Genomic DNA, 11,622 nt, shown 5'->3' on the forward strand with positions numbered 1-11,622 from the left:
AGTGGTAACAGTGCATCGGGCCTCAAGGCACAGCTCAGTTGCCCTTAAAAGCCAAAGTATCACACTAACATGTACTCGTGAAGCAGACATTACCACCCAAATAAAAACTCAGCTTTAGCCTACAGATGATGCTTTTATTCTTCTATACTGGGTCTGGTTTTTCTTATTGCTTTATTGTGTCAGTAATTATTGTGTATTCTGCCCTCATATTATAATGTACAGTTTAAACACATAGCACTCCTGGCATCGGATAAGTGATGAGCAAATTGTGTAGACATCTAAATAATAATACTTTTACAATAATGTGCCTTAACAACTTTATGAGTTCATGTTAGTCTATGAGTAGTTAAAAATGAGTTAATCAGTATGTGCCCCTCAAAGTAAAGTCATGACATAACAATACATTAACAACTCATGAGTTCATGTTAGTCTATGAGTAGCTAAGAATGAGTTAATCATGATGTGCCCCTCAAAGTAAAGTCATGTCATAACAATACATTAACAACTCATGAGTTCATGTTAGTCTATGAGTAGCTAAGAATGAGTTAATCATGATGTGCCCCTCAAAGTAAAGTCATGTCATAACAATACATTAACAACTCATGAGTTCATGTTAGTTAAGAATGAGTTAATGTGTACAGACAACTCAGTATGTGCAGGTGAATACCATCACTAAGATGTAGATGAACTGAAGTCATTATTAACATTCACCAAGAGCTTTTATTTGCACTCTTACTAAATACAACAGTCAGGTAAATCAACTAAATTATTAGATCAGATCATTTTAATCTCACAACTTTTTTTCAAATTTTCAAGTTCAGATCAACATTAATCAAAATGTTATATAAATCAAAGACTGCATTAACTAAATAATTCAATTAAACAAACAAAAAAATAAATAAACACAGCAGCAATGCAAACATACAGCCTTGGGAATTGTGAAAAACAAAATCTGTCTTGTTCACGTTTCGCATAATTCAGATGAAAACTCACTTTTTAAAAATATCAAGCAGGGCATTGCTCTCTTTCAACTGCTTTATTATCTCCATATTAGACTGAGCAAGACAACGTGTGAGACAGAGATTGGCAAATTTTTTAACGCTTTCACCCTTCTTGAAGGTTGCCCTTAAAGACTTGAATTCGGTGGGGTTTGCTGTTGCCAACTCAGCAATGGGCGCTTGCTTTACAATTGTGTTCCTGTCGATCTTGACTTTGTTGTATGCTTCAGCTTTACTTAAACCATCCCTAACCAGTTGCAAAACTTTGTTGTAACGATTGATGGAGTCTTCAGGGGTTCTTACTGCAGAAAAAACAAACAAACATCAAATTATTTGCAATTAGATATTATAAACTTAGGTCTAAATATACTTTTTTTGTGGTGGTGGTGGGGGGGATTATTTACATCAATATTTACATACAACACAGTTTTTTGTAAAAGCAAAAAAATATATAATTTTCTGTTGTAATTTTTTTCTCACACCTTTTTAACTATTTTTGTTCAAATATATGCAGCCTTCAAAAACAGAAAACCTTGTTTTTAAGAACAAAATAGTACTAACCCCAAACTTGAGATTGGAACTATGACCTGTACATACTAACTCGACAAACTTCACATTCATTTAATCCTGTCTAGTTTAACAAGTGTGACTAGTCCTTTTTTGGCCTATATTTTAGATATCTAGTAGATTTTGATCTACAGCTCAAATTCAGCTTTTTTAGGCAAGACATCTGTTTGTACAACTTTTATACACATTTTAAACAAAAATGCTTGCTATGAAAACAATCTAACCTGCAAGTGGGGATGATTTATATTAATAATTACGTTATTTGTTATTTTTTTAATTAGAATATGCAAAAAGGTACATAAATTGGGATCATACAAATACAAAGAAACATCAACAAAAAAACAATAACAAAACAATAAAAAACAAACAAACAAAAACAACAATATAGTCAGGTACTGGTAGGTGTGTGTGTGTGTGTGTGTGTGTGTGTGTGTGTGTGTGTGTGTGTGTGTGCGCGCGCATGTAAAGGTAACTTGGTGGACAGGTCAGAGTACATACATAAGGAACAATAACAGTCAATAAATGAAGCAAGTATCACAGATATAAGTAAAACAGATAGAAAGAAACCAGTCAAGAAGAGAAACAACAATGCTTAGTAATGTATGATAGTAATAATGACGGTAAAAAGAAAGAAAGGACAACAGTAATAATAACTGACAATGATAATAAATCACAAGTACTACACCAACTATTACTACAGAAAGTTAATATTACAACTACTACTGCTGCTACTACAGCCACAGCCACAACTATTACTACTATGTCTACTAATACTGATACTACTACAACAATGACTACCACTACTGATACTACTACAGCGTCTGCTACAACTAATACAACAATGTCTACTTATACTACTACTACTACTACTACCGCAATCACTGCTACTACACTGCTACTACACCAACAACGACTATTACTACTTTTGCTACAACGACACCTTTACTACTTCTGCTACCACTATACCAACGACATCAACTACTTCAGGAACTACTACTTCAATAATCACAATTACAATCGATACTACTACAATGACTACTACTACAACTACTACTACCACACCAACAACGACTACTACTACTACTACTACTGCTACAACGATACTTTTACTACTTCTGCTACCACTATACCAACGAAATCAACTACTACAAGAACTACTACTTCAATAATCACAATTACAATCGATACTACTACAATGACTACTACTACAACTACTACTACCACACCAACAACGACTACTACTACTACTGCTACAACGATACTTTTACTACTTCTGCTACCACTATACCAACGAAATCAACTACTACAAGGACTACTACTTCAATAATCACAATTACAATCGATACTACTACAATTACTACTACTACAACTACTACTACCACACCAACAACGACTACTACTACTACTGCTACAACGATACTTTTACTACTTCTGCTACCACTATACCAACGAAATCCACTACTACAAGAACTACTACTTCAATAATCACAATTACAATCGATACTACTACAACGACTACTACTACTACAACTACTACTACCACAACTACAACAACAACTACTGCAACCTTAATAATGATAATGGTATTAATACTTATAATAATGGTAACGAAAAGATACAGAACAGTAATAATAACAATGATAACAAAAGTCAAATTAATACCATTAATGATAAAATTATGTTATTTATTAGAAGTAGTACTTTAAATCACGTTAGGGCAGAATTTTTTAATTTCTGACTTTGAATCTCTGGATAAACTATACAATTAAATTTGGAAAAACATACCTCGTTTGATATCGATCATTTTTGTCTTGGATTTCTTCTGCCTCTTTGACTTTTTACCCTTTTTCTTTTTCTTTGCTGTAGGTTCAGAATCTGATGAGTCTGTTGATTCTGATGAATCTGAAGATGTATCAGTGGACTGATTCTTCTGTGATGTAACAATAGTGGATGATGATGCAGTCAGGGCAGGTGAACTAACAGTTTCACACCTCAGTCTAAGGGCTATGACAGAGAACAAATACAATGTATTGAGAACATAAAACTACAAGGCATTAAATAATTTAATTACACTTAATGTAGTGATACTTAAAAAAGGCGGATTTCTTTTTCTTAATCTTTTTATAATATATGCCAAATACGTGAGTGTGGTCAACAACCATTCATATGATAGGGTATGTAAAATAGTGTTACCTTAATAAAAAAAACACACACACAAAAGTTAGCATAACACGGAAACAAAAATGTACCATCCTCCAGTCTTGAACGGAGATAATTCCTGTCATCCATCAGAAAGTCAACTTTCTCTTGCAAATGAAGTATCTTCTCCTTTTGAATTTCAATTGTTTTTTTGGCTTGTTCAAGAGATAATTGTGCAGTGGGTGCTCCTTTTAGAAAAGAAACCAGTTATGTAACTTTGCTCGAATGAATGACTGAATGACTACATATTGCATCTTACATGAACTAGGCATCATTTAAAAAACATGTATACTTAAATACAGTTCACCCAAAAAATGAACTTACTCAACCACAGGTCATCCAAGATGTAGGAGGCCTTTAGTCACATGTTATTTTGATGTTCCGTTTGTTGAATTTAGTTACATCACATCTACATGCCAACTAATTCTCTTTAGATTATAAGTACACTGTTAGGTTGGGGTTAAGGTTAGAGTTAGTGTATGTTGACATGCACTTGCAAAGTTTCTTATAGCGAGTTAAATGTCTGTTGAACGAGCAGTATCAACAGATATTAAGCAGACAGTCTACTAATACTCAAACGGACCATCAAAATAAAGTGTTACCAGCCTTTTTTCTTCAGTAGAACATTTAGGAAGATTTTTAGCTGAGTCCGTAGCGATTCATACTGTATAATGCCACCGAACAGGGATTTTCTTTTTCAGATTAAAAATATGCACATACAAACTAGTACAAATCAATAGCTTTGGCTCGTCATGACATAATGAAGTCTTGTGAAGAAAAATTATCAGTCCGTGTAAATTTTTGTTTACATTATTTACAATAATATTAGCTATCGTTATTGAATGATGTGTATAAATCACATCTTCTTTAATGTTCTACTGAAAGAAGGGAACAACTCACTGCAGGTTAGTAAGTTAACCAGATTTTTTTTTTTTGGGGTAAACTACCGCTTTAAGTCAACATGTTAAAAGACTTACAAGTAGTGTAAAACAAAAAGTACCAAAAAATTTAAATGTAACTATATTTGTATTATTTTTTTCTGTAATATTTGAAGAAATATTTAGACTACCAACAAACCTGCCGTATCCCTGGTTGGCTGTACAGCAGGTTGAAGACCTGCAGCTTTAAAAAAAAACAAAAAATTATATGTATTAAAATATAAATACATTTATGACAACAGTAGAATAAGAAGCCAATATAGATTGTAATATAAGTGATATACATAATATGAAATATCATGAAAGTTTTTGCTATAAGTAAAATATTAACTTTCTGAATTTTTCCTTTTTTTTTCTAATTCCAAATATACTTTGGTTTCTGTGATGTTGTGTAAAATAAGTTGTAATCACTTTCTTTTACTGTCTGTCCTGACAAGGATTGTTTTTTTTTCATAAATAAATATCATGAGCAAAAAAAATTACAAACTGTTTATTTTTATACATTTAAAATGTATTATTAATATAGGGGCAATGCGGTGGCGCAGTGGGTAGCACATTCGCTTCACAGCAAGAAGGTCGCTGGTTCGAGCCTTGGCTGGGTCAGTTGGCAATTCTGTGTGGAATTTGCATGTTCTCCCTGTGTTCGCGTGGGTTTCCTCCAGGTGCTCCAATTTCCCCCACAGGTTCAAAGACATGTGGTATAGATGAAATGGGTATGCTTAAATTGACCATAGTGTGTGCGTGTGTGTGAAAGAGTGTGTATAGATGTTTCCCAGTGATGTGTTGTGGCTGGAAGGGCACCTGCTGCGTAAAACATATGCTGAAATAGTTGCCGGTTCATTACGCTGTGGTGACCCAAAAAGAAAATGAATAAATATTAATATAGGGCTGGCAGATCACATGGGTACTAGGGTACTCTTTACTGTGTGTGGATAACCATGCCATTCAGCCACCATGAAAAACCCTGTTAAGATAATGGTTAATGGTTCAAATTTTATTTCACAGCAATGACATTAATCTCTATATAGTTATAAAATTAAAACAAAATAAATCAACATAAAAAAAACTTAATTTGTTCAGCTACAGTAGGCAGTAGGTTTATTTAACATAGTAAGAAATTCATTCATTCATTCATTTTCTTGTCGGCTTAGTTCCTTTATTAATCCGGGGTCTCCACAGCGGAAAAAACCACCAACTTATCCAGCACATTTTTACGCAGTGGATGCCCTTCCAGCCGCAACCCATCTCTGGGAAACACACACACACACACACATACACACACACAACGGACAATTTAGCCTACCTAATTCACCTGTCTTTGGAAGGAAGGAAACCCACGCGAATGCAGGGAGAACATACAAACTCCACACAGAAACACCAACTGACCCAGCCGAGGCTGGAACCTGCGACCCAGCATCCTTCTTGCGCCACTGTCGCCCAAATTATTAACACTATCAAATAAACCATTCAGGTGATTTACTTACCACCTGATGAGCTTGATAGATTTTTGGACTGAACCCTTTTGCGTGCAGGTAAAACTATTTGGAAGCAAAAATGAACTCAACTTCATTAAAAGGAAATGGACCCTTCGCTAAGCCTCGCCCTCCTTAGTTACTGTTGCTACGCCTGTCAAGCTTTTGTGCCTGGCACGGCTTTTTCAATGTGTTTGGCCGGTTTCTGACATTGCCAGGGATATACTGTCATTTTTGGTGAACAGGTGAGATATCCAAGAAAGCCAGACAAATATGTTTGACTAGTGTTGGAACAAAACTCTGCAGGGACACCGGCCCTCGAGGATCAAGTTTGCCCATCCCTGGCTTAGCTCATGCTCAGCAGGAGAGGTGAAATTTAAAAATAATCTAATAATAACTAATAAAACCATGATTTCTCTATTTTTAGCCAAAACCCTGATTAATTATTGTGTAATGAAATATAGGCTTACTAACCGGCGAGGAAACATGCATGGACAGTGCTTTTGCATTATTCATTCACAGATAGAAGAGCCAGAAAGGGAAACTGATGGATTTGTGCTGAATATTAGCATCAATGACCCATAATAATGTACAGTAAGTTACCTATAACTGTCAGTATGTTTGTGTGCTCTTTTAATGAAAAAAATGTATGAAAAACAGCTGCTGGTACAGTATATTGATGGCAAGTGCTCAGTTTGTGATCATATCTCGGTTTTGTTCTGTTGATTTGTAATTTCAAATATTCGTAGCTTGAAATAAGATGGAAATATGAAGTTCAGTAAAGTTAGCAACAGATTCGCAGATTCGTATTTTCCGGATCAATAACTCATGTCATTATAACCTATTCGCTATTAGTATGACTAAGTTACTAATGTTGCGGCGGAGGCTTAAACGGAGCATTACTCATAATATCGAGCGAAAAAAAAGGAATAAAACAGCTGTGAAACATAACCAGCTATGTGTTTTTGTAGGAAACACAGTTTAGATCTGTTTATGGTAAGAGGTGTGTGAGTTATTGCCGTCTGTCTATCACTGAATGTGTCAGGAATATCAAAACAAAAGCAACTTAGCTCCGCTCCTTTAGCGCCCCTTACACAGCTTGATCCACGCTGGCATTTCTCCTCTTGGGTTTTAGGTTTTGAAAAGGGGAAAAAAATTTCACCATCCGTCCAAACTTTAAGGAGACCGGGTATCAAATTTGCACAATCTATATGCACTCGCTCAAAAGCTTGACAGAGCCCTTGCGCGTAGCTACAGTTGCTAAGTCACGATTGGTGGATGGCGGTTTTTGGGCGCGGCTTAGCAAAGGGTCAATTGCATAAAAAGTATACAAAATAAATTAGAACTGTTCAGGTCTCGAAAAACATGTTGACACCACAGGGCTGTCATGTATGAGGTGCCGTATAGGATTTAAATCAAACTTTGCTTATCAACACATACATAAAACACGTGTATATACACCTATAAATTACTCGCATATACACCTATACTACAGGATGTTCAAAACAACATGGATGAAACTTGTGTATATACATATAAACTTGACGCATGAATACACCCACATACACACGCACATTAACTCACAGTAACTCACATTAACACACGCACATACATATAAACTTGCTGCATGCAAACACACCTATACACACTTGCATATACATATAAACTCGATTCTCGCATAAATACCCACATTTACATGCACATACATATAAACTTGCAGCATGCAAACACACCTACATAATCGCATATTAATATAAACTCGGTCTATGCATATACACCCTCAACAACACGCGCACATACACAAACTCACTGCATGCAAACACACCTATAACATCTCACGCAAACATACAAAAAAATAAATAAATAAATAAAATTCACAAACGTTTATCACGAATCTGGTTATTGCAAAGCTTAAGAAATAGAAATAATGTGATTAATAGAGGGATTAAATATGTTAAATTGTGAACATATGTTATATAAAATATTAGTCTATATAAATAGACTATTCAAAATAAGAAATATTTCTATTTAAAAACTTTTCATTTAATTAGGTAATTACATACACAAATATAAATGGACAGATAGAACCCTTAAAGGACATTCAAAAAGAAACCAGTGTTATAAATATAAATGTAAACTCAAACTAAACTCCTCTATTCTATTGCAAATGTTAATGTAGCCTATAGTCTTCTTGTTTTTTTTTTTTATAATTATTGTGCTTTTTATATGTTTTTACAATGTGGGTGTCAAAATTGCAAGATTTTGGTATCATTTTGATTGTTAATTATTCAGCATATACAAAAAAAAAAAAACGCTGATTAAAAGTCTCTGCTCATCATGTTGGTCAAGTTAACCCTCATGGAAAAGCTTTATATATTCTCTGTACACTCCTTTTGTGTTTAATAACTACTACTTATATTTTTACAGCAGCTGGCATCCAGCATTTTGGTGCATTAGCCTGTTTATTGGTGACAGGAAAACCCACTTAAGTGCATTCCTGCCCCCTACTGGACATAAGTGTGTAACATAACCCTTGACGAATAGTAACACCAATAATAAAACAAACATAAAAAACTAATATTAAACAAACATATTTTATTCAAAATGATTACTTAAGCAACCTTATATTTATTAAACCATAATAACATTTCCAATAATTTAATTGCATAATAAACCTTTAATTTTGCAGGAGCATTCCTTAGCATTACCTTTTGATTTTGATTTTTTTTAGAATTAGCATAATCTATTTTCATAATTCAACAGATGTAATTCCTCTATTAATCGCATTATTTCTGTTTCTTAAGGTTTGCAATAACCTGATTCATGACAAATAATAATCTTGTTCATTACACTCAAAGACTTTTACGATGAAATTAAACTACTTCCTTTTAAAGTGAATTAACTTCCTTTTACTGTGAAAATTCATGCATACACACATCTGAAATCACTTGCATATATGTATATACACAACTTACTGTATATATGTTTGTGAATTTTATTTTGTATGTTTGCACAAGTGTCATTTGGGTGTTTATGCTCACATCAAGTTTATATTCTTATGTGAGAGTTTATGGGTGTATGTGCATAGATCAGGTTTAAATGTATATGCGAGTGTGTATAGGTGTGTTTGCATGCAGCAAGTTTATATGTATGTGCGTGTGTTAATGTGAGTGTTTATGTGAGGATCGAGTTTATATGTATGTGCGTGTGTATGTGGTTGTATTCATGCGTCAAGTTTATATGTATATACACAAGTTTCATCCATGTTGTTTTGAACATCCGGTAGTATAGGTGTATATGCAAGTAATTTATAGGTGTATATACACGTGTTTTATGTATGTGTTGATAAGCAAAGTTTGATTTAAATCCTTTACGGCACCTCATAGTCATGTATCTACTAATCAGGATAATATATCTATGATTAATATTAAATTAAAAAATTACAAGATTGAAAAAATATTTAAAATTCAACAATTTGTCTTTGTTTTACAGTAATGTACACATACATCTTATATTTATGTGGAAAACATTGCAAACAAACCTGCTCTATCACTGGTTAATGATTCAGCAGGCTGAAGACCTGAGCAGGTTGGATCACTTTCCACTCTAGGCTTCTTACAAACTGGTAGAACTATGGGAAAACAAAATTTCAACATGAACAAAATGAAGAGGTGGGTAAATACCTGGAAATGCATTCAGTACCGCATACAACAAAAAAAATAGATTAGGTATACACATAAAACACTGCATAATCTGTAAGAAACATTAATTGACTCCTGTTACAAATCCAAATAGAATTAATTTAAGTGTGGTGAGTGATAATCATAAAATGAACCATGCAAGTAATTTACTTACCACCTGATAAGCTTGATGGATTTCTTGACTGAACCCTTTTGCGTGCAGGTAAAACTATTTGTAAGCAAAATAAACTCAATTTGATTAAAGGTGAATTGCATAAAAAGTATACAAAATAAATTACAACTGTTAGGTCTCGAAAAAACATGTTGATGCCACAGGGCTGTCATGTATCTTCCAGTCAGGCTAATAAAACTAGCTGATTAATATTACATGTAAAAAAATCCAAGATTAAAAATATATATTTTCAATTCAACAATTTGTCTTTTCTTTTCTTTAATGTACACAAATAGGCCTTGCTTACATTGATGTAGCAAATACTGCAAACAAACCTGCTGTTTCACTGGTTAACGGTTCAGCAGGCTGAAGACTTGAGCTGATTGAATCCCTTTCCACTCTAACATTAGGCTTCTTGCGTACTGGAAGAACTAATGTTAAGGGGAAACAAAATTTCAAAATTAAAAAAAAGGGTGGGAGCAAAACATTTGGAAATAACGTACGATACCGCAAAAAACAACTAAAAGCACGATATAAACACTTACTGTAATGGTCTGCGTTGTATTTGTGATTTTTTTTTGTTATTGCCCTTCTACTCCTCGTTGCTGTTCCTGACTCTTCCATTTTGTCAGGATCCTCTTCATCTGTTAATTGGCGCGTGGTTTGTATAAATGGCGACGTACCTTCATCCTCATCAGTTGAGGACATAGTTTGAATTCTCACTACAGCAAGTTCACCTCTAAATCCAACGTGAAGCTCTGGTGGATCTTGTATGTCTTTACAGTTTTCCCAGGATGCAAATACTTCCAAAGAAGGTGCTCCGTATAGTTTTACTTTACCTAAAATTTTCAAAATGTTTACATTTCCTTTGATCAAACCTGGTCGTTCCATTGTGTCTTGCCGAATAGAGTGGAGGAACTATGACGTCAATTTGTATGCAAAAACCCGGAAGCGAGTTAGCATTTTAGCACTTCCGGTTCCCTCGTCCCAAAGTCAATGGGTTTTTTGAATGGGGTTTCAGTAAAATCGCTCAAATAAGGTCCGTGGCTAACACCAACTCAATATACTTTCACGTTTTGTTCTACGACATAAAACACATCAGTTACAGCACACTCTTCAACTTTTAAATCGATTATGCTTCTTTAAAAAGACGGTTGCTATCAAGTTGCTAAATGAGACTACAGGCGGCGTCGGGGGCATTATACGTCATCGAGCTGATCTGGTCTGGAGCGCAGCTCGCTTGGGCGTTTGGATTAGTCTGTGATTTAAGTATTTTCAGAATAGTATTTTATAGTTTGTTGTATTATTCTAATTGAGAATTCAGATTGTGTGTAGATAATTCCTTCACATGTAAAGGCTGTCGAGACAGATTCATTTGTTGATCATTCATTTTAATTAAACGATAATATGAAGATACTGCTCAGTGCAGCCTGTTTCTTTCCTGCTCTCAGTAATGCAAACGTGTGAATAAATGTGTAAAAATGCATGCATGTTAACTGTCATTTTAACGTGATCAAGTGATTTCTCGTCTTTTTTCTTCATCTGAACACATTTAACTCTGTCATAACTGCAATATTTACACTCCTCCATAACGTA

The 11,622-nt window shown here is 34.3% G+C and overlaps 1 protein-coding gene across 6 annotated transcripts; it reads right to left on the bottom strand.

Moving 5' to 3' along the window:
- Positions 1 to 700: 700 nt before the first annotated feature.
- On the bottom strand, positions 701 to 10,932 carry si:dkey-92i17.2. Of its 6 annotated transcripts, XM_021481120.3 has the most exons (9): positions 10,572 to 10,932; positions 10,362 to 10,457; positions 10,030 to 10,083; positions 9,716 to 9,805; positions 6,187 to 6,240; positions 4,842 to 4,886; positions 3,815 to 3,952; positions 3,351 to 3,569; positions 701 to 1,300 (listed from the first exon to the last, which is right to left on the bottom strand). In XM_021481120.3, the coding sequence occupies exons 1-9, from the start codon at positions 10,915 to 10,917 to the stop codon at positions 990 to 992; spliced, it is 1,353 nt and encodes a 450-aa protein (XP_021336795.2). In that variant the 5' UTR covers positions 10,918 to 10,932; the 3' UTR covers positions 701 to 989. The 6 variants fall into 6 exon arrangements, with proteins under 6 accessions (XP_021336795.2, XP_021336796.2, XP_073778645.1 ...); XM_021481121.3 differs by lacking the exon at positions 6,187 to 6,240; XM_073922544.1 differs by lacking the exon at positions 3,815 to 3,952.
- Between the last annotated feature and the right edge of the window lie 690 nt (positions 10,933 to 11,622).

The sequence above is a fragment of the Danio rerio genome, chromosome 14 (genome assembly GCF_049306965.1).
Source record: "Danio rerio strain Tuebingen ecotype United States chromosome 14, GRCz12tu, whole genome shotgun sequence".
In the NCBI taxonomy this organism is placed as follows: Eukaryota; Metazoa; Chordata; class Actinopteri; order Cypriniformes; family Danionidae; genus Danio; species Danio rerio.

What these genes read in the sequence shown, in the direction of transcription:
- si:dkey-92i17.2 (XM_021481120.3), bottom strand. Translation starts at nt 10,917, where the DNA reads ATGGAACGACCAGGTTTGATCAAAGGAAATGTAAACATTTTGAAAATT. An exon ending in TCTATCAAGCTCATCAGGTG is followed by an intron (nt 4,887 to 6,186) that starts GTAAGTAAATCA and finishes TTTTTTTTAAAG; the next exon opens with CTGCAGGTCTTCAACCTGCT. An exon ending in CCGTTCAAGACTGGAGGATG is followed by an intron (nt 3,570 to 3,814) that starts GTACATTTTTGT and finishes TCTCTGTCATAG; the next exon opens with CCCTTAGACTGAGGTGTGAA.